We start from the raw sequence: 24,078 nt of genomic DNA on the forward strand, positions 1-24,078 counted from the left end.
GATTTCAACACAGAGATATGACAGAGAGACGAGACAGAAGAAATGTCACCCCTTCAGAGACACTGGCAGCTGGAAGTGGAGTCAGTGAGACATGGGTAGAGGAAACATTAAGTCCTGTGCAATATGCTCCGGATAGCGCCTGCCGGTGCCTAAGCAATACGTAGGTTGTAAATGGGTGCTGAAAGCCTCCTTTTGTGCTTAGGTGTTGGGGATAAAGTGCTGAGTATGACAGATGTGTCTTTAAGAATCTTAGTCTAACGCAGGGTTTCTTAACCTTGCACTGTTGACATTTGGATAGGATAATACTTTGTGTGGTGGGTGCCCTAAACAGTATAAGATGTTTAGCAGCATCCCTGGCTTCCACCTGCTAGATGCTGGTGCCACTCCCCTCCCCAGATGTGACAACCAACCATGTCTCCAGGCAAATGTCTCTTGGGGGACAAAGTTGTCCCCATTTGAGAAAGAGTAGTCTAATGGGAGAGAAAGATATTAAACAATTACATAAATAATTAGCCTGTAATGGATGGTATGAAGAAGAGAGCTCTAACCAGATGTGCATCTGGGGACCCACATCTCACTTCTTTGGTCTGCTTTCAGATGCCATTAAGAACCTTGCTCATTGGAACTGACTGCCTAGTGGGTGGATACCCTGAAGCCATGGCCCCCCACTCTCCTGTTGGGCTGTCAGCACTATCAGGTTTTCACCAATCTTCTTCCAAATCTCAGACGCTGTGATTTTAGCGACTTCCAGCAGAGGGATTTCACAAGGCAAAGGAAGTGAGCCTCTGAGGCCCGGCTGTCAACATGTCTGTGCTGCTGCCGTGACAGTGAGTCAGAGCAGTGGTTATGGAACCACTTCCCCAGAGCCAGTGTCCATCTCAGGCCTTTTCTCAGCATCAGCACCCGTGAAGGCACAAGCCCTAACTCATCTACTGGGATTCGATTTTGCTAAAGGAGGCTGGGCAGCTATGTTAGAGACCCAAGACCTCCTTTTAACTCTGCAATCTCATCCTGAAAAATCTACTTATATCTTTAAATAATAGTCTGCACGAAGCTTACAAGAACACCAAACATTTTTTTGACTGGGCCATCGAATTTTATTTATAAAAATTTTGTATAGCATTTACTTATACTGAATTCATTCAGCATATTCTTTCTTAGACTATATAATATGTGAACTAGAAAGAAAAGAATTACCTTGGTGGACCAGTGATTTCTTTTCAAAAAGAGTGGTAATAAAGTTCATAAACAGGAAGGTTTTATAGACTAAACTATAATATACACATATAATAAACTACAAAATGAACAACAAAACCAATGACTACAATATCACTCTATATCCTAGAATTCTCTAGCAACCAAATATTTTCAACAAAATTGTACTGATATCCCCAGGACATCCGAAGGAGGGTGATTCTATATCTATGGCTGACGTAGATAATGAAATACTCCACTGTTTCCCAGAGGCCGGGCCTTACTTCAGAATTCTAATCATTTCAAGAAACAAAGCTGAAGATTTCGTTTCTAAGCAGTGATGGTAAAAACAATAAGCCCTGCCCCATAAGTGACCTTCTGCATCCTATCGCATTACTGTGTGAAATAAGGAGAGATTTCCACATTGTTCACCTTTTGGCTAGATGTCTTTAAGTTAATACAAGAAATGCTTTAAATGCAGAAGACCTATGTTTACAAGATTTGAGTGAAGCTATTAATCCCCCCTGGCTCCCTTCCTTGTGCTTGTCCATCACGTTGCTTATGGATGAGCATCCGATGACACTTTAGCACAGGGACAGAGATGGCTGCTGCTCTTCCTCTCCTGTCTTCCACACACACCCTCTTCGTAGTAACGCCAGTTTGACTGATGTATCTAAGATGCACTAGAAAGAGCTCTAGAATAGGGGTTGAATCGCTTGGGTTCCATCTTCAGGTAGCTTCAGACCTCAGTTCAAATTACTAGAAGCCTAAGGTTTAGTATCAGGAAAAGGAGGGCAGTGGACTAGAGCAGGGGCTGGATAGCAAATATCTTAGGTTTTGTGGGTGCTTATATAACCAGAGAGAAAAAAATTCATATAGATTTAAGTGATGAAAGTCAAAATATAGTAATAACAATTGAACATAAGTTTTTTTGTAATATAGGCCCACAAATGAGAACAATGAAATTTATTAATGAACTACTGAAATTTGAATTTCATATAATTTTTATGTGTGATAAATATCATTATTCTTTTGAGTTTTACTCCCAACTGTTTAAAAAATTGAACCATTCTTAGCTCAGGCTGTGGGTAGATTTGGCTCCCATATCTTTCAGATATGAGTCTATGTCTCTTCGTTTAGATCTGTATTCCTAATTGTAAATCATAACTGATTAAACTTTTTCATGGGGTCTTGTTTTTTGACTGTCCTTTCCCAACTCCTCGGTTTTTAAAAAGTTTTATTTATTGATTAGAGAGAGAGAGAGAGAGAGAGAGAGAGAGAGAGAGAGAGGAAGAGAGAGAGAGAGAGAGAGAGAGAGAGAGAGAGAGAGAAACACTGATTTGTTTCACTTATTTATGAATTCATAAATGGGATCAAATTCACAATCTTTTATGTTCTCTGACCTGGGGTCAAATTTACAACCTTTGTATATTGTGACAACACTCTAACCATCTGAGCTTTCTGGCCAGGGTCCAATCTTCTATGCACTATAATCAGAGTCATCTTTGAAACTACCAGTACAAGCTAACTAGAACTTCCAAGCTCAAGTCTCACCACAGCTACTTTCCAATGAATCAAATATGAACTTGGCTTGCAGACCTCAAGGCACTCTCCATTCTGCCCACTTCGTTAAATGTCCTCACTTCTTATTACATCTGGGCATGTCTGTTGCAGTCCTTTGTGTGTGATCTCTAACTTCTTTAGATTTCCCGCCTCCAGCGTTCTCAGGATATGTTCCATGAAACTCAGCGTTACTATGAAAAAAGTGTCTTGCTCAAGTAAGTTTGACAAACATTGCACACTATACCTCCCTCTTAGAGAAGCATAATGCATACTCATATTTTAAAAGCTCTGAAGTATCCTGCTGCAAAAACATGATAAAAAGAAATTATGAATACTTTGTGATAACCCCCATTACTATCCTGTGGAAGAAACTCTGGAGTGCCCTCCGGTTGAATGTCTATCATTTGGGGAACTGCCCGATAGCTTTGCTTATCTAGAGAATTCCCTATCTTATCTTGGTGCTCAAGTACGAGCATTCATAACTCTATCAGTCAATGCTCAGACTTGGACTTTGAATTGGGGTAGTGTCACCAAGAAGCAGAACTCACTAAGAACCTACTTGGTGGAAGGGCAAGGGCTGCAGTGGCAGCAGAATCGAGTTTTCAGGGGCAGCCCTGTGCCCAGGGTTGGTCGGTGGCACAGTATCTCTACCATTTTGCTTTTGTACTATGATGTTGGCTGTGGTGCTTTTTGCTAGCTAACTAACTTGGTGCTTGTTTTCCAAGTTTAATTCTTTTTCAGTGATAATATTAGCTACCCAATGTTCTTTCAAAAAAGAGGTCTTAACACCAGAGTTAGTATTTATTGCCTCATTTATGAATGTGATACATTTTTTAAGTCCTTAGAAGAATCTTTAAAACTTCTCTCAGGAATCTTTACCAACTTTTATTCCAAATACATGAATCAACTCACATTTCTGAGTATATGCATATGTAAATACTTAAGCATTGAATTTGATACATTATTTTATTTTTAAAAAATACATATTTTTTATTGATTTTAGAGAGGAAGGGAGGAAAGAGAAAGATAGGAACATCAATGATGAGAGAGAATCATTGATTGGCTGCCTCTTGCATGCCCCCCACTGGGGATCAACCCAGCAACCCAGGCATGTGCCCTTAATTGGAATCGAACCCCGGACTCTTTGGTCTGCAGGCCAATGCTCTATCCACTGAGCCAAATTGGCTAAAGCTATTTTCTAATTTTTATATATATTTTGGTCTACTTCATAGAATCATGAGGATATCAAGATTAGAAGGAACCTTAAAATTAAATTCCACATGAAATCTGAATCTCTAATTCCCTTTAACAACCTTCCTACCAAGAGACTGATAATCTATATCTAGACAGTTTTATTAATAAGAAAATCACCTCTCCCTTCTTAATTGTTCATTCAATCTTTGGACAGCTTTTTCGGGAAAGATGAGAAGTCTTTTGCTTGTTCTATTAATATTAATACTAGTTAACTGCATAATTTAACAACACTAATGATAAATCTCTAGAGCCACAGACTTCAAAGTATGGTCATAAAATTAACAGTATCAGCTTCACCTGGGACATTTTAAAACGGCCAATGCTTGGATCCTACACCAGACCTACTGAAATGGGAACCCGGAGTGGGGCACAAACCCTTCAGGCAATCCTGAAGTGAAGCACTATTAATCTAAGTGAAGCCTAGAGTTTTAAAATCTCCTTATCCTTTAAGACCTGAAGATTTCTTATCTAAGAATGGGCTCTAGCCTTTTACATACGTGTAAAGTCTTAAGAGCTCTAAAAATCAGAGCCCTCATTAAACTGTGAATGAATTTTGTGCCATGAATTTTGCCCTCACTCCCTGACTTTCTGGTATTCCTCTGGCAATCCATGGCTTTTAAATATAATACCAGGTGATTAATATGTTTATTAGCCAACACCATGATCACGGCTATATTTAGCATGAGCTATGAATGATAAAAGGTCTAAGAGATAACGCATTTGTGAGTGGGATACAAGAAAACAGCTCCCATTTCCCACTAGAGGAAGACCTCTTTCCTCTCCTGGCAGACCTGAGTTCCAGGTTTCCCCACCTCCCTCTTTTGGACATGACCATCACTTTCTTGCCGCGTTTGGCTAGAATAGATTTTTTTTTTCTTTTTCCTCCTCCTTCACATTTTAACCTAGGAAACTAGTCATTTATTTTGTTTTTTCTTGTTTCAGAGATGTTAAGTTTTCCTTAACTTGGCTTTACTGTTGCAAATTATGGTTCATTTGTAAAGCATGGGTGCTGGAAAAAGCTTCCAAGAAGCCCTAGTGTTGCATTATGGAACCAGGCCTTTCATTTCGCTCTGCCTTTCTAGACATGCACATAGATTTCAAATCTGCCTTACCGCATCACAAAAAAAGATTTATGAATAACTCATGCTCACAGCATATTTACCAAAAACTTCTGCTCCTATGACAGAGCGCCGAAAAGCTTTATGAAACTTTTCTAAGTAGTTAAGACCTTTCCAAAACGAAAAGTAAGTTCTGTTATACCTAATTAGTTTAACATACTCAACTGTGGTGTTTATGTAAAATATAGGAAAAGAGAATAAGGAAAACATGTTGAGCAACTACTACATATAAGGAACTGTGCTGAGTGCTTATACAGTTTTTCATAAAAATCTCCCTGACACCTGCAAGTTAGCGTAAAAACTGCTGCTCAGTGTTTTGGTAATTTGTCCATGGCCACATGTCTAGTAAGTGCTGGTCAGGCTGTTCTCAGAGGATGCTTAGTGTGATTTAATGTCCATTTTCTCTATCTGCATTACACACTGCAACAGCAGACACTCAAATGACTAAATAAAGAGAAGAAATTTACTTACATTGTTGTTGGTCACAGCAAAGTACTGCAAATTACTCAAATATTGGATTTCTTCTGGAATGAAGGTCAGGTGGTTATAGCTTAGATCCAAATAATGTAGTTTAGTGCATAGAAAAAGCTGCAGGGGTAGATTCTCAATATTATTATGGTCCAAAGACAGCTGTTCTAGATTAGATAATGCCCCAATTTGGGCAGGAATATAAGCAATGTTATTGTGCCACAATTTTAAGCAAGAAAGGTTCTGGAGATGCTGAAAGCTGATGATCTCCTCCACAGTTTTAAGGTTGTTTTCTTTTAGGTCTAACTCATGCAGATTGTTCAGGCTGAAAATGGAGTGTGGAATGCGTTCAAGGTCACAGCTGAGCAGCTCTAGGCTTTTCAGATTGACCATTTTTTTCAGGTTGTTCAGCACAACCAGTTTGCTTCCCTCGTTATTGAGGGACAGTTTCTGCAGGAAAGGCAGGAGGTCTGTGATGACTTGTGGGATCCGGGGCAGGTTGCTCTTCAAGTAGAGGGTCCTCAGGTTTTTTAAGTCCTGAAAGCCCTCCAATTGCATGGTGCTCAGCTGCTCAGGGAGGACACAGCCCGACAGATAAAGTTCCTTGAGATTCTTCAGGTGAAATACCCAGCGTGGAATTTTCCCCATTTCAGTAAACTTCAGGCGGAGAACTTTTAAATTCTCCTCTAGGAAGGCCAGGGCGGGATGGTCTACCACCAGAGACGAATGGTACACATGGAGCTCCTTGAGGTTGACCAGCTGGGACACGGTGGAGGGCAGCTTGACCTCAGGAATCAGCTCCAGGCTGAGCACTTCGATTTCAGTCAGCTCAAACACATTGTCTGGAAGACCGTTCAGCATGAAGAGATGCAGTTCTACCTTGTCCTGGGCGTTCTTCACCAGCTTACTTTTCAGTTTCTCCACCGTCCACTCGTTATTGAGGTTGATCTGCTTCAGTTTGTTCTCGCTGACTTCCGACAGGAATATGGAGAAGCGTTTGGAATAAAGAGGATCGTACTGGTCAGCCAGATGGAGGATGAAGGCAAAGTCATTCTTGACATCTGGTATGTCGCTGTAGTTGCTTTTCTCTCTCAACGCCTCAAAGGAATATTGCTTGAGGGAGCTCCTCAGCATCCACCACAAGCTGTAGGAGGAGGTGAAGCCATAAAGTATAACCAGAATGACATAGAAGGAAGCCAGGACCTTAAATATTTCTGCCAAGGAGTAGACACACTGGTAACGCTTATATCCCGTGAAAGCCTGCACGTCAACCGAACAGTCGATTTCAAGAGTGATGTAGGTTAAAAAATATGGAACATAGCTAATGATGAAGACAAACAAGATGACTTTGACTATTATCTGCTTCAGATACACTCTGTAAATGATATCCTTCTGCTCCACGTGCATGCGGAACCTTTTCACCTTTTCAAAGATGGCTTTGGCCTGCTCGCCCTCCTTCTTGTCCAGGACGCTGGAGGTCGGGCTTTCTATGCCAGCTGACTCCATGCCGGGCTGCGGGTAGGGCAGTGACTGCTTATTGGTATCCACGTCGGCCGAACACCCTGAGGACGAAAGCAGAACCTTGGACTTGGAGTGCGTCAGCGGCCTCACCGACTGCTCGGCCACCGTTTCCGACAGGGCGCGGGTGGTCCACGGGGAGTCGAAGCACTTGTGCAGGATGGCCACAAAGTGCTCGAGCCTGGAGCTCGTGCTGGGGTAGTGAAGCCAAAAGTTGCTGCAGGCTGCGAAGATGAGCGTGTGCAAGAGCACCAGGTAGGGGAAGAACTTGGCGAACCAGTGGAGCTGCTTCTCGTAGCAGACGGCGTCGATGTAGGAGTACTGCTGGCGGTGGAGGTCGTTCTGGATTCGGAGGGGGAGCGGAAGCGGCGGCCCGAGGTCGGAGGACGCGTTCGCGCTGGCTCTCAGGAGGTGCCAGGGCACGGTGCAGTGATTGTCGAATTCCACCTTACACGGAAGACAGCAGAGAACCCGGCTCTGCGTCAGCTGCAGCGCGCCCGCCAGCACGGCCACCAGCAGCATGACCAGGGTGATGTAATACCAGAAGACGTCCCACCAGGGTTTTAGGATGTGATAAGATGACTGGGCGTCTGCTAAACATTTTAGCTCCGTTAGTGTGATCATGACTTTCCCTTGGAGGAGGAATAAAGAAACTGGAAGAGAAAAATAAAAAGGGCTGAGCTAAAAGTATCCAAAATGAGCATTTAATTGCTAACGTTCATATGCACATATCCTGCGTAGGATTCAGTTCAGGGGCAAACCCTTGAAGGCAGGGAATACAGAAGTCACCTGGTTTCATTAGATCATGTCCACTTTAAAGCGCCGTAGGTGAGATACTGTTTGGTGATAACCGAACGGGGGCAGGATGTGAAGCAACAGTCTCATTTCCTCCTGCATTTTGACTCCATGCTGAGCTATTAAAAACCGGATTTTCTTCAATCAACACTGGGACAACTTGTTCTTATGCTACTTGTTCCTAGCTACACTTTACAACCTCCCAAAAACGGTTTGAGTAAGCTTTGTTCCATGCCCTGTCCCCCACGCCTGGAGCATTGGCTTTAGCCTAAAAGTTGTGTTTCAGTTACTAAGAAGAACCTCTTTTGAGCAAGCACTGTCTTATAAAATTATCCCTTTTGAAAATCCTAGAGGGATCTGCCAATTTTATGTTCAAAACAAAATGTAATTTAATGCATTCGTTCCTCTCCTCCCTTCAGTCCCCCGCCCCCCCCCCCGCCCCCCAGCTCTTGTGATGTAACTAAAATTCATGTCCAACTCAGAGGACTTAAAAGCTGACAAACAATAGTAATGGCTTAAAAAAGGATTGGGAATAAAAATCCAGTTAGAGCAATATTCTACTACAGAGACTCTCATGTTTAACATTTCCATGCCAAAATACAATAGGATAAACGATGAAGGGCATAATCTATTCTTAAATTATCTTTGCCATCAGAAAAACAAGATGGATTTTTCAGTTTCTTTAAAAGTACTCAATGTTCCTTATATAAATGGTTTATGTAAAGTTCAGGAGGAGGCATTACATAAAACATTAAGTCATTTAAAAATATTTTTAAATCACTTTTAAAAATTGTTAATTAGTAAAATCCAGACCTTCTATAAGAGGGCACAGAGCAAGAGAGATAAAAGGACATTTTGAACCTAACAGTGCATTTGGCAAGAAAAAAGAAGAAAAACCATAGTAGGCATGGTTATCTCTTGCTGGTGGTTCAGTTCTAACCTATGTTCATGGGCTTCTCTTGTAGTTTCTTGAATCTGAAGTCTTAGCATCTTTCCTAGGTCTGAGTTTCTCTTTCTAGATATCCTAGTACTGGTAGCACCCCCAAGGAAGCCTTTTTTTGAGCGCATGTGTCCCCCTTCTAGAGACCGGCATCCTGCCCTGTACCCCAGAATTCCTTACAAATGCTGTTATCTGTTAATCAGTGTGCTCTCTTTTGCTGGTCAGCTCCAACATACCGTATTTTTCGGACCATAAGACGCACTTTTTCCCCACAGAAGTGGGGGAAAAAGTCCCTGCGTCTTATGGTCCAAATATAGCCTACACATATACTTTAAAAAAAAAGTTTTTTTACTTGCCTGGCTCTGTGTGGTCTCTGTGTGCTTGCCCGGCTCTAAAATGGTTCTAAATGCTGCTGTTTACTTTACAGGGTTGATTACATGTGTTTATGACTGTGATGTTGGGTTTTAATGCACATAAAATATTTTAGGACACTATTTGTTTCAGAATCTTTTTTTCTTCATTTCCCTTCTCTAAAAACTGGTGCGTCTTATGGTCCGGAGTGTCTTACGGTCCGAAAAATACGGTACTCCTTATTGTCTGATCCTCAGCCCCATACCTTCTTGCTCTCCCACTTGTTAGGGCATCCATGACACTGATTTTAACTGCCGGACTGGAGCACCACTTTCTCCCTGCATCCTCGCTGAACATCATATTATATGGATGCGACTTCCTCTTAGGATGTGGGTCTTGATTATACAACTCGTCAGCCCTTCCCTCCTTTTGTTTAGTGGGTCTAATTCTAACTCTCAGTTCCTCTCATTCTGCCTCATCCAACTGCAGTCAGCCATAATTGTTTGTCAAGACAAGACAAAAACCAAAACCATGAGGAGTATATGAGACAAACAGAAAGTCCTGCACGTAGACCCCAAAATGCCATAAATGTGGTAGAAGGCTGGATGGTAGAACATATTAATGGATGATCATGAGAAAAATACTTAAGGTTTTTATTTGGCATAAATATATACTTTTAGCTAATAGTGTGATAGCTATTATGATGAATATAGCTATGTGCTATATTAGTGCCAACTACAGTTACAATATTACTATAATCTGGGGCCAGATAAAGGGACAACAGTCATTCTGTACCTGCCTGGTGAGATCACACCTGGAATTCAATACTGAGTCATAGGTTAAAAATTAAGTGGGCAACAAAAAAAATCAGGAGCTACTTGTCTGCAAACCATTATCTACAGAGAAACACAGGTAACTGACGATATTCAGCTGAAATAAGGGCAGTGAAGTAGATGGAAATTACTCACCTTCTCACAGGACTGAATCGGAATTACAACAAATCACAGAACAATCATCCTGAAAAACCCACTGAAGACCAGTGGAAGATAAGCCTTATAATCAAGGATTTGCAGAAGAGACTGGTAGGAAGGGCCGAGATGTGAAAAGGGCTACAGGTGGCAGATAGAAGTCTGGAGGGATCTCTTAGTTGCAAAGATCCTTCCTTAAGAGCAAGGGTTCTCAACCCCGTATTGGGATCCCCAGCCCAGAGCACCTGAGCCAGGAAGACGAGCCCAAATAAGATGTGGCTGTGAAAATCAGTGGCGATTCGGACCACCAGGGAGAGACAGCAGTTTGCTAGAAACCCGGGCACCCTCTTAAAGAGCCAGAGGAAAAAAAAATCTCATTCATGGCCACTCACTGTGGGTTCCGGTAGAAGGAAGGCAGATCAGAGAGGACTGGAGTCATCCAGGGGGACACTGGGTTGTGTGCCTTAGGAAAGAGAGCTAAAGGGACAGCTGTACTAAATCCCTCCTGACACCATCCACAGGCACCGTCTTTCCTGGTTCCACTGTTCTCCATGCTGTCAGCCTGGGGAGTGCACTAGCCTCACCCACCTGACTTCCTGTGGCTCTACACGGCTGAGCTGGCTGTCTGTGGTCAGTCTGGCAGCAGCACAGACTTCTTTGGGAAACTCTCAAGAAGATCTGAGCACATTCGAGGGGTGGAGAAGACAACAGAGAAGGATGGAGCTGTGTGACTCTAGGGCAAGGGCTATGTTTCCCTCACACGCTGACCAGAGTCACCACCGACCCTGTGCAAAGCCCTCCCTCCACACACCCATATCTTGGTCTGTGTTCATCTGATGAATTCTGCTGTCGTCACCCTCGCGACTCCCTGAGACTCCACCCACCACACAGATCTGCTGCTCCCAGGCAGGTGGTGGTTGGCCTTGGTGTACACTGAGGTTTTTGTTGAATGGCCTCAAACCTAGAAACTCGATGAATCCTACTTGCCCCTACCTGGTGATTCACTAAGAACCTACCTGACACAATTCGAATACTACCAGAGGCATTTTCAGTGACTGAACCTGGTAGGTAACCAGGAGGCAGAGGTGTGTCTTGAGCCTTTTACTCACCTGCCCCTAGGCTTGGTGCTGGTAGAAGCCAGGCTTAAAACACAGCTTGGCCCCTACCGTGTATCCAGGCCCCACAGAGGCAGCCACAAACTGAATTGCTTTGGAGCTCCAAACTGGTAATGCAGGGCTGGTCACAGGAGCGCCTGACATTGACCTGCACTAGAGTCCCTCACAAGAAGCCCCAGAACTAGCACACCAGGTGACAGGCTTTAGGCCCCATCAGAGCATGACCAAATTAGTCCATTAAGTGGCACAACCGAAGGGAGAGGTCAGCAGGCACCATACCCAGCTGGGGTGAATTGTGTGCTATGTGGGGTTAGCCCCCAGACAGAAACTCGTACACTATGGTCAAGATTGATTCTTATAGTCAGCTAGACTGAGAATCAACACCATCAAGACAGGCCAATAGCACTCAGGACTCAAATACAACAAGAAGGCTCACTTAAGCCAAACAAGAGACATGCCTGAAGCACCTTAGCTCAGGTGACAAGGGAGAGTGTGTCACCAAGCCCCACAGAATACCTACTGAAAAAGGCCACCATACCAAGACTGGGAGGCACAGCAGATCTACGTAATACACAGAAACAAATACAGAGAGACAGCCAAAATGGGGAGCCAAAGAAACATGCCCCAAATGAAAGAACATGAGGAAAAAAAAAACTAAAAGAAATGGAGGCAAGTGATCTACCACATATAGAATTCAAAACAATGGCTGTAAGGATGCTCAAGAAAGCTAGGAGAAAATGAATGAGCTCAGAGAGAACCACAATAAAGAGATAGTAAACACACAAAAGGACCTTGAAATCATAAAAAAAAAAAAAAAAAAAAAAAAGAACCAGTCAGAGAAAGAGAGGTACCATATGATTTCACTCATATGTGGAAACTGATGAACAAAATGAACTAACAAAGACAGAGACAGATTAATATAGAGAGAGAAGGAGAGTAAGCTGAATGAGGGTCGGGTGTTGGGGCAGGGGTGGAGGGGGGGGAGGAGGTGGGAAAGACTGAGAAAAAAACAAGGAGAAAAAAACTCATGGATATGGACAAAAGTGTGGTGATGCCAGGGGGATAAATGGTATTGGAAGGAGACTTGACTTGGGGTGGTGAACAGACAATACAATGTACAGATTATGTGTTGTGGAATTGTGCCACTAAAGCCTATATAATTTTGTTAATAAATTCAATAAAAAGGAAAAACAAACAGGAGTGACATATGTTATCTATATATATAAAAGCCTAATATGCTAGTGTCTGACTATTCGACCGGTTGCTATGACAGGGGCAGATACTCTGACCAGTAGGTTAGCCTGCTGCTGGGATCCGGTGATCAGGACTGGGTGAGACAGGCCAGACATGCCCTGGAGCCAACCTCCCGCAGTCCCTCCCTGGCCTCTAAAATATTTCTTCTAATTAATCTCCTTTCAGTTGCATGAATCTGTATACGGGGCCTCTAGTAATAAATAAAACAACAACAACAACAACAACAAAAACAACTAAAAAATACCTAAAATTTTCACATATTTCTCCAAAACATTTTAAATCCACAAAGCTTTTTTTTTTTTTTTTTTTTTTTTAAATCCTAACAGTAATGCTCTTTGTTATTGTTAATTCTCACCCAAGGATATTCTTCCATTGATATTTAGAGAGTGGAATGGAGGAGGAGAGTTAGAGAGACATGTTGGTTGCCTCTCGCACACGCCCTAACCAGGGCCAAGGATCAAGCTTGCAACCAAGGTACATACCCTTGACTGGGACCCTTCAGGCTGCAGGCCAACACTTTATCCCCTGAGCCAAACCAACTAGGGCTCAGATCCACAAAGCTTTTGGACTAGTATCTGATTTTGCATTTTATTGATACAATGTTGTAAAAATGCTTTGGCTTTTTCTTCAGTGAAATGAAACAAAAGTCATAATTGAAGCATTCATGGCTTCAATAAAACTGTTATATATACAGCTGCAGTGATATTTAAATATGAAAGCATTTTAGTTGGATATGAAAAACACAAAGGATCAACAGGAAGCTGATTTTAATAGATGTGATGAATAATTTATAGAGGGCATGATTCCCAGGTTCATACTCCAAGTCACAGCAGTAAATGGTTTCAGCAGTTGTCTAAGTTATGGTGTGTTCCAAAACTAACAGTAAGATAATTTTATCTTGAAAATGTAAAGGCTATTTTCTACATTTGGGATGCAGTTATAAAAATGTTTTTGCTATCACTATTAAGTTGGCCTGGAAGACTGCAAATTAGACCACAGTCCTGAAAAGCTGCCTTTTTAGGCAGCTTAATCAGTTTGGTTATTCTTTTAAACTAAGAGCTTGTTTACATTGAAAACTTGCAGTAGATTGATAAAAATAATAAAAGCACACATATAGACATCGAAACTTACACTCTTAAAAAAAAAAAGAAAAGAAAAGAAAATCAGTAACTAAAACTGGCCGATTTTCCTGTATAGCTTGCCTTTGATTTATATATTTCTATTTCCTGTCTCAGGGAGGATATGAAGGCTAGGTTATGGTGCTTTAGGTGCAAACTGTCTTCCGGATTATGCTAGGTGCTCAAGACCGTTTATTCAGCACAAACTATTCGTTTTTTTGCTACAAAAGTTCAAAGATTTACAGAAGGCTGCTCTCTGGATATCTGTGGTTGTGATCACTTTAGTTCTTTTATTCAAAACCTTCCCTATTCTTGATCAATGTTGAGAAATGGCATGTTCACAAACATGGTGAATTTATAATCTACTTCATAAAAAAAAATCATTACTAATATTGATGAAATCAGTCTTTCTCTAACACTTTGTTGGGTCAGCCGGAAAACCTTTCCTTTTTTTCCTGTCCCCCGGGACTGGAAGACCAGGTGAGGGGACGATTCCATCTGACGGGAACACCTCACGTTGGGATTGGGATTGGCTCCCGTCACTGCTCACGTGAAACTGCTGCCCAATCCACAGATCCCACAGTCATGGCTCTCAGCGAGGTGATCAGGAACTCCTGTCCCTCAAAGTCCTCTCAAAGTGGAGAAGCAACAGTTAATGCTGATTGTTTGTCTACGGCTTTGTCCCAGTGAAAACTGAATTTCAGTGAAGTGCTATGATATAATCCTAGAGGAATGATCATTTGTTTGCTAGATCTTTGGATGCTGGAAAGAGGGAGGGAAGCAGGGAAGTCAACAGAGAAAAAGAAAGGGTAAAAAAGAGAACAAGACCTTACTGAGCACCTAATGTATTCCATTTACTGTGTTAAATCAGGTTGTTTAGTTTTATAGCTGCATTAATAAATAAATATTTCACCCTGTTCTGACAGCTCAGTTGGTTAGAGCATTATCTCAAAATGCCAAGGTTGACGGTTCAATCCCCAGTCAGGGCAGATACAAGGAGCACCCAATGAATGTTTCAATAAGTGGAACAATAACTCTCTCTCTCTCTCTCTCTCTCTCTCTCTCTCTCTCTCTCTCTCTCTCTCTCTCTCTCTCTCTCTCACGTCCAATCAATAAATAAAAAGTTAAAAAGAAAATAGAGATCTCCATTTTATTGGTGAGGACATCAAGGCAAATAGTGGTTACTTGCCAAAACCACCCAGTTAATGGTTATCTTTCTGTGGCCTGAAGCCCCCCACCAATCCAAACTCCATGCCTTCCATTGCATTTTGCAGAAACATCTAAGTGCAGCTGGAATAGAGGAAGAAGAGAGGGAAGAGAGAAAGGGGAAAAATAAAAAAACAAAAACAAAAAGAATGTGAGAAAGCTCTGAAATCTGCCAATAGTTTTTTAAGATTAGTCCTGTCTGTGGTGAGGGTAATCCTAAGCAGATAGTAAGGTAGGCAAACCTTGACCCATCATCTTCCAGTTTCTGGGTCACATGGCTCCATCTTTGTCATTTCTTAAGAAGCTATTTGGTAAATTCTCAACTTAATGCTCATCCCTCCCAGAGACATTGCCATGTAATAAAACATTTTGCTGCCTTGGATGGTGTGCTCAGTTGGTTACCAGGAGGTTGCCAGTTCAATTCTCAGTCCAGGGCACATGCTGGGGTTCTGGGCTCAACCCCCAGTACAGGGCATGCAAGAGGCAGCTAATCAATGTTGTGCTTTCACACTGATGTTTCTTTCTCTGTGTCACTCCCTCTCCCTTCTAGTCTCTCTAAAAATCAATGAAAAAAATATCCTCGGGAGAAGATTAACACCAAAAATAATTGCCAAAAGTATAATGACAATTTTATGCAAAATACATTTGAAAAGAGGACATTTATTTGCTTAGTAGTGTGATCCAGCTTCCAGGTTAGCTTTATAAGCAGGAGGTCTGGGTTTTATTTTGCAGAGAAAACTAACAGTGGCAAGACCAGATGCTATGATACACACTGACCGCCAGGAGGCAGATGCTCAATGCAGGAGTTGCCCGTGGTGGTCAGTGTGCTCCACAGGGGGAGCACTGCTCAGTGAGAAGCCAGGTTCATGGCTGAGGAGCATAGTGGCAGTGGCAGGAGCCTCTCCTGCCTCCGCAGTAGCACTAAGTCTGACTGCCAGCTTAGGCCTATGGTGAGAGGGCCTAAGCTGACAGTTGGACATCCCTCCAAGGGCTCCCAGACTGTAGGAGGGCACAGGCCGGGCTGAGGGACACCCCCTCACAAGTACACGAATGTAGTGCACCAAGCCTCTAGTGTTGTCTATAAGAGACTCACCTCAGAACAAAAGACACTCACAGCCTGAAGGTAAAGAGATGGGGAAAAAATATCATGCAAATGGAAACCAAAAAAGGTGGGCTAGGACATTACATAATGATTAAGGGATCAATTCAACAAGAGATATAACCCTTATAAACATTTATATACCCAACATAAAAGGACCTAAATATATAAAGTAAATATTGATGGACATATAAAATAAATATTGATTGCTGATGTTCCCAGTGGTTAGAGAATCGGCCAGTGCACCGAAGGGTTGTGGGTTTCGGTTGCAGGTTTGATTCCTAGCCCTAAGCACGTGTGGGAGGCAACTAATCTGTCTGTCTCTCCTCTCTCCCCCTTTCTCTCTTTTTCTTTCCTCCCTTCCTCCTTTAAACTCTCTCTAAAAGTCAAAGGAAAAAATATCCTCAGTTGAGGAATAACAAAATAAGTAATTTTTTAAAATTAAAAAGATACTTACCAATGTTACACCCGATAAAGGATTAATATCCAAAATTTGTAAAGAACTCATATAACTCAACATAAAAAAAAAAAAACAATCTGGTTAAAAAATGGGCAGCAGACCTGAACAGATACTTATCCAAAGAGGACATACACATGGCTAATAAACATATGAAAAGATACTCAATATTTCTAATCATCAGAGTATTGAAAATAAAAACCACATTGAGATACCATCTCACACCTGTCAGAATGGCTAGCATCAATAAAACAACAAATAACAAGTGTTGGTGAGGATGTGGAGCAAAAGGAACCCTTGTGCACTGTTGGTAGGAATGCACATCGGTGCAGCCATTATGAGAAATAGTATGAGGTTTCCCTAAAACTTAAATATGGAATTGCCTTATGACCCAGTGATTCCACTTCTGGGTATATATTTAAAGAAACCTCAAACACTAATTCGGAAGAATATATGCAACACTATGTTCACTGCAGCATTATTTACCAAAGCTAGCATATGTAATCACCCCAAGTGCCCAACTATAGATGAGTAGATACAAAAGCAGTAGTATATATAAGGGATGGAATATTACTCAATCATAAAGCATGACATCTTATCTTTTCAGAGAAAATGGATGGGCCCAGACAGTCTTATGTTAAGTAAAATGAGTGAGTCAGAGAAAGACAAATACCATATGATTTCATTTACGCTGGAATGTAAAAACAGAATAAACAAACAAACAAAACAGAAACAGGCTTATAGATACAGAGAACAGACTGATGGCTGCCAGACAGGAAGGGGACTGGGGAACTGGGTAAAAAAAGGTAAAGGGATTAAGAAGTACAAATTGGTAGTTACAAAATAGTCTTGGGGATGTAAAATACAGCACAGGAAATATGGTCAATAATATTGTAATAACTAAATATGTTTCCAGGTAGGTACTGGAAATATCAGGGGGATCACTTTATAAAGTACATGGCTAACCACTATGCTGTACACCTGAAACCAAAGTAATATTGAATGTAAACTGTAATTGAAAAATAAAACAACAAAAATGAGTAGGGGAACTGATAATTTCTTCACATTTTTGCATGACTATTTGATGAAAGAATAAGTGGATATCCTCTAGAGTCAGAACTCGGTGGGTGCCGTTTCAGAAAGTCATATTTTGATTCAATTTGTGATGGAATAGCCATAGAACTGGGAATTGTGTGAAACAGTTCAGCCCTTCTCCCTACCAGGATCTCTAGATCAGGGTTGGAGAACCTATTTCCTGCCGAAGGCTATTTTGATATTTATAACATTATTCGTGAGCCATATAAAATTATCATCTTAAAAAGTAGCCTGTTGTATTTGGTCAAATAGTTAATTAACTCAAATAGTTAACATAGGGGTGACTAAATGATTTTGTGGGATTTACGTGGCCTGTGGGCTGGACATTCCCCACGTCTGGACTAGATGAGTAAGATGATCATCTGCTAGAGATATCGCAAAGGAATTCCTTGTAATGGATGCACAGTATGAACCAGAGCATGTCTAAGGGCTCTTCTAGCTCACGTGTAATGACTTTGTTTTCTCAAGGGTCCTGAGTTAAATTAATTCAAGTATGTAACTGAAGTTGCAGGGGAAGATAAACAACTCTAACAATGAGAATGGTATCTGACAGAGAATGAATATTTATTCAACAAAGAACACAAGCCAACATTGACCAAAATAACATATTTCAAATATTTATACTTACAACAATAAAAAAATGATTCCAATAATTTGACAAAGCTTCAATCAGGAGGCCTACACCTTTTAAAATTTCTTAGAAACACCATCTCTGTGTGTGTCTTCATTCTATGAGAAAGCATAGATATCTTGAAATAGCTGCAATTACTTTAAAAAATTGAGATACTGTATTCACAGAACTTCTCCATCAAAAGATATAATATTAGAAGTAAATTTTCATATATCAGTTCACTTCCCACACTGTGGCACATCTTGGCAAAGCTATATATGCAGAACCTCACTCACAGATCAGATCATACTCACTCCCCAAACTTCCTTAAATGACAAAATTTTCTACAAAATTTTAGACATAGATTTTAAAATCCCAAGACTACAGTAAATTGATGAACACTTAGCTTTTCCCAAGCAATCTACAAATGTTTGTTTCCCTCACTCAGTCCTCATACAGTTGGTCTTGCTTGCATTTATCAGATGTCCTGTCAGACCTTGTAATTTCTGCATTCTGATTTAAAACCACACATCTGTCCAAATGAGAAGACTCAACACTCTTAAAACTTAGCCTACTGATTTCATTACAAAATAGTCACAAGTAAATAACTTTTTAAGACACAGCTCAGAAATAGGGCTGAAGTTCTCTGAAATTATGGTATTTATTAAATATATTCTTTTTTTTTAATCTTTGAGGATTAATAAAAACCATTTTTAATATATTCTTCAAATAATAATTTGCTATAGTTTAAATTACATATGCATTAATGAATTTGAAATATGACAGCTTTCTAAAACAAAAATTTTTTTAAACTGAGCGTGAAAAATTTTAGTGCCTATGTAACCTCTGAATATTACTGGGAAGGTTAGTATGCATTTGATATTTGCCCTGAAGATATGATCCTCATTTAATATGGTTTATTAAGTACCTGAAATCCATTTACTGACCCCAAACTGTATTGCAGATATTTTTAGCAATAATCTTGCTTCCTTATCATTTTTCAAAGATAAAAAAAAATTGGGCATATCTGAAAGTTACTTTGGATTTACCAGTGTGTATGTGTAAAGCCTCCTTACTAATTACTAACCAGCATCAAATTATTTTGCAGGCCAGAGAGCACAGTTAGTGTGTATGACAAACGAGCTGTATACTCATTCATGTGTAGCACCACCGAGCCATGAGTTTCTCATTCACATTTTCCAAAGGCTTACGCATGCAATATACACCTGCATTTATGTGCAGCAAGCATGATAAAGACATTTGGTGTGTGAAACATTTTACATATTCTCCCATTGTGCTGCATCTGTAATGTGCCAGAAAAGAAATTAGTGCATCGTTCCAAAATGCTATTCAGCCATGAGGAGATTTCTGGCATACAGTAAAGCTTTTAAAAAATATTGCAAATACATTTTCTACTTTAAACATAATATTTCTATGAAGCAGAGAAATGCAAATCTCCACCTATGGTAACATTTTTAAATAATCATAGTGGGAAACTACTGTAACTAGTCTGTCAGAGAATGATAACTCACTTCAGGTTCACCATATTTTATTCTAACTGAAAATTATCTGTAAAGAACTTCTGTCTTTTTAAGAATTAGAAACTTCTCCTCGAATGCATATTTCCTTTGATGAGTCCCTTGTCAATAAAAGAGCAAATAAAAATCTATTATTAATAATAATCTATTATCTAGTTTCAAATAACTTTCATTTATATTAATTCGTGTCATGCTTACAAGCCATTGAGATACATATTATTTTAATATTGAGATAAATATTATTTTTCATATTTTATAAAAATAGAAAAAAAAAGGCAGGCCCAAAAAAGTTACCATGTCCCAGTTGAGAAAACCAGAAAGAAATAGATATAACAAGAACCTAGGTCCTCAGACTCAAATCTCAAGTCTTGTCCACTAGACCATACTGTCTCATTCAGTCCCTTTACTATGCCAGACTTGGTTCTCTCAAATGCTAAGGGAAAAGCTGAATATTTAATTGCCTTCTTCAACTGTAATGGACTGAATGCATGTAGGAAACCTAGCCCCCAATGTGACAGTGGTAGGAGGTGATGCCTCTGGGAGGTAGTTAGGTCCTGCGGGGAAGCCCTCCTGAGTGGGAGTATATGCCTATAAAAGGAACCCTAGTGAGCTCTCTTGGCCTTCTACCATCTGAGGACAGAGCGAGAAGGTGGCTGTCTATGAACTAGGACGTGAGCTCTCATCAGACACAATGCACTTTGAACTTGGACTTTCTAGCCTCCAGAACTGTGAGAAATACATGTTTGTAAGTCACCCAGTTCATATAGTAGTTTGTCACAGCAGCCCCAACTGATGAAGATATCTGTTTAACCCCACATCTGCACTGTAACTGGGTTCTATTACAATCTTTTGAAAAACAAGGATGCAAATGTACAGTTTTCTGCAATGTCTCCAATCACAGATTATATAATCTACTTTCTCAGCTAACATTCTCCCCTACTAAACATTTTCCATTGATCTAAGAGTAAATATATAAACATATAACATCTGAATGTAATGATGCATGGAAAGTCTCAAGCCTTTCGATATATTAACTGATGTTAATTTTTCTCATTGAAGAGTTTAACTGGAGAGCTGGAGGATAGCAGTCCTTTGTCATTACAGAATGCAATACCATTTCTGTGTCTAGGAAATTTTTTCCAGACCATATTATTACAAACAATGAGGGTTCAATCCAAATCAGATCTCTATTTCTCATACACAAATGCACTAAATCAGTTCAAAGAAACAATGTTAAGAGTAAAAGATTTTATGGTCCTAATCCCATTCCTTTAGCTTTTAAACTTCATTAAAAAATCATAAAAGCTTTTCAAAGCACGTGAATTTCATTTGACAATCTCACCCCAAAGTCTCCCAGACTGGAACAACAACACTCAAGTTAGGCATCTTTACTTTCCACCAGTCCTTACTTTACTTTGAAAGCATTTCCAAAATAACCAGTGACAAAATAAACAAATGATGATCAGATGGTAGTTAGAGTCATTGTATGCTTAGAACTGGCAGGTACTTCAAAGATCCCTGTTCTCTGGCCCCAGGCAGGGATATAGCTAAACAATCCAAAATGGGGTTTTTGTCTTCTTACTCACTGAAAATTGATTTAAAAGACATTTTATACCCCTTCAAAATGTTTAGTACTACTTCAAGATGTTTCTTGGGCCGATCCTACAGCTAACTGATATTTAAATTCACCTATTTGAGTTCTCTCTCTGGGAAACAAAGCATCAGTATCCCTGAGAAGTTTGCTCCTTTATTTTAAATAACCCCTTGAGAGGGGGTTTAGGGGATAAGGGGAAAAAAAGGTGATGCGATTTAAGAAGCACTAATTGATAGTTACTGTTAGGTCTATCAACTGATGAAATCGATACCCCCTTTCCCTAGGAAACTGACCTTTAGATCATTTTGCAATCGACTTTCCCTTTCACTTAGACCACATTCCATTTATTAAGACCAGTAACTTTCCCCTTTGCACTTGCCCAGGATCTGGATGTGCCCGGAGAATTCCCTACTGAAAAAGCTCGCCTAGGATCCTTTAACATCTCTGACTCACCGTCCTTGGGTGCTGGCACCATTTGGGGGCTTAGCCCATCTGATTTTCAGATGACCTAATAAACTCATAATTCTTTATGCATTTTGGCCTCATGCACACCTCCTTTGGAGACCCTAACAGTTACAAAATAGTACTGGGGATTTAAGGTTAAGCATAGGGAATGTATTCAACGATACTGTAAAAGCTATCTATGGTGCCTGGTGAGCACTTGAATTATTGAAGGAAACGCATTATAACCAAATGAATGTCTCTCTGCTCTGCGGTACACTTGAAAGTAATACAAAATACTGTTAAATCAAAACTGTAATCGAAAACTAAATAATAGCCGAAACCGGTTTGGCTCAGTGGTAGAGCGCTGGTCTGTGGACTGAAAGGTCCCAGGTTCGATTCCGGTCAAGGGCATGTACATTGGTTGTGGGCACATCCCCGGTAGGGGGTGTGCAAGAGGCAGCTGGTCGATGTTTCTCTCTCATAGATGTTTCTAGCTCTCTATCTCTCTCCCTTCCTCTCTGTAAAAAATCAATAAAATATATTAAAAAAAAACAAAACTAAATAATAAAGAGAGAATACCTTGAACTACTCTTTAGAGATTTGAGAAGTACCAAATGATCACTAGCAAGACACTTAGTATACCAGTTTATCTCTCTTACCAATTGTTTCAGGTCTGGTCAATATAGCAACTTTCAAATAACAAACACCCTTCCCAAATTTAGTTGTGGTTTTGAGACCTGGAATGGAACTAAGACTTATCTAATAAAGTGTTTCTCTTTTATTAATATCCACAAAAGGCACTGGAGAGCTTATTAAGACACAAAGTGAGTAGCCCTTCTCTCAGAGTTTCTGATTCATTAAGTCTGAAGCAGGACCCACGAATGTCCATGTCTAACAAATACCTAGCGAATGTGGCGGCTGCTGGTGCGGAGACCATTTATAAGAATCACAAATCGATGACAGCAGTTCTCAATTTTGGCTTCACATCAGAATCACCTGGAGCACAATAAAATGAAACCTAAACCTAGGCTCCACTTCCACAGAGCAATTCAAGTGGTCCAGGTAAGGCCAAATTATTATTACCATTTCTAAATCTCTGCAGGAGGAGAAAGCCCACAAGAAAGATTAGTAATAAAATATCTGGGAAAATGCCTGCCTTTTTAAGTCTTCTGGGTGTTTCCTGTTTCCCTAGATGTCTAGGGTACCTCTCCTAATCCCCACAGACTGTAACGGCACAGCTACCATCTCCTCCATGAGCCTCAGAGGCTCAGCTACGAGAGGCCGGGGAACATGAGTCACTGAGTCAAGATTTGCAGGACGGATTGGAGGGGGAGGGATTAGAAGCAAGGGGGCAGCTGAAAGGCTATTTCAACCATGTGGGCCAGAAATAATAAGGGAAATGTTTAATGCATTTGAAAAGAAAGCAAAGAATGAAATAGTCACTGCAAGTGAAAACTCACGCCACTGGCCAACACCAGAGAGAGAAGCAGAAGTCAAATAGATTCAGATTTTGATCTTATGCTATTGTAGTGCCTTCCACAGTTTCGAGCACACAGTGCACCATAAATATTGGTACAGTAAAGAGCTGACCCTGCAAAAATGCAGAAGGAAGGAAACAGTATGTTCCAAGATGTTTAGGAAGCCTTTGCCAGACAGAGGCTGCCACTCATCGCATACAGATGGCAAGGATGTTGGCTGGCTACTTTGCATATTCCAAACCATAAGGCTTAAAAAAACACACAACAGTTTTATTTCTCCTGATTCTGTGGGTGGTTCTCTGCTTCATGGTGTTGGCTGGCACAAAGGTAGCTGGAAGATGCAAATGTCCTCATTCATCAGGCGGGGAGCTGGTGCTGACTGCTGGCTGGCAGTTCCCTCATGTGAGACTTCACGTGGCCGTTCGCATGACCTCACACAGCCAGGCAGCTGGGGTCTAAGATGGTGCACTCCGAGCACAGAGGTGAAAGCTGCAGATCTGTTATGGCAGAGCCCTGGAAGCTAGTGTCACATTCAACACATTCTAGTGGCCAGAGGAGTCACACAGCCAGCCCAGGTTCAAGGAGAGAGGAAGCGAACACCTTTCAATGGGAAGAGTGCCAAGGAATTGCAGCCATGTTTAACCACCAGAGCCCATTCTTTGTCCCCAAATTTACATTCCCATGAATACCAGGTCTGCTCACCCTCTCCCAAGTCCCTGCCCCCCAAAGTTTTAGCCCACTATGGCCTCAAGTTCAGGCTTCAAATCCAGGACTGTGCCACCTAAATCAGTTCCTCAGTCCTCAATGCTATGAAACAATGTCCTTAAGTTTCTTAGAGACTCTTACATCTAGCTGAGATGATCTAGGAGGTTCTGCCTTAAATCTTTTTGAAATCTTAATA

At 40.8% G+C, this 24,078-nt stretch overlaps 2 protein-coding genes across 4 annotated transcripts in view; both read right to left on the reverse strand.

The window, feature by feature from the left end:
* Positions 1 to 5,721, reverse strand: part of LRRC8C (leucine rich repeat containing 8 VRAC subunit C) — a 131,102-nt gene extending 125,381 nt beyond the window's left edge. The window contains exon 1 of the mRNA XM_045584364.1: positions 5,601 to 5,721. The gene's annotated coding sequence lies outside the window, so the exon portion shown is untranslated. The remainder of the gene's footprint in view (positions 1 to 5,600) is intronic.
* Positions 1 to 24,078, reverse strand: part of LRRC8B (leucine rich repeat containing 8 VRAC subunit B) — a 77,089-nt gene that overhangs the window by 4,834 nt on the left and 48,177 nt on the right. For 2 of the 3 annotated variants that reach the window (XM_036448331.2, XM_045584361.1), the window contains 2 exons: positions 18,142 to 18,242; positions 5,601 to 7,768 (listed from right to left, as the gene is read on the reverse strand). In XM_036448331.2, coding sequence (XP_036304224.1) covers positions 5,601 to 7,739 — 2,139 coding nt within the window. In that variant the 5' untranslated portion in view covers positions 7,740 to 7,768; positions 18,142 to 18,242. The remainder of the gene's footprint in view (positions 1 to 5,600; positions 7,769 to 18,141; positions 18,243 to 24,078) is intronic. The other variant, XM_045584362.1, reaches the window with a different exon arrangement.

This window comes from Pipistrellus kuhlii, unplaced genomic scaffold, assembly GCF_014108245.1.
Source record: "Pipistrellus kuhlii isolate mPipKuh1 unplaced genomic scaffold, mPipKuh1.p scaffold_m20_p_2, whole genome shotgun sequence".
Classification (NCBI taxonomy): Eukaryota; Metazoa; Chordata; class Mammalia; order Chiroptera; family Vespertilionidae; genus Pipistrellus; species Pipistrellus kuhlii.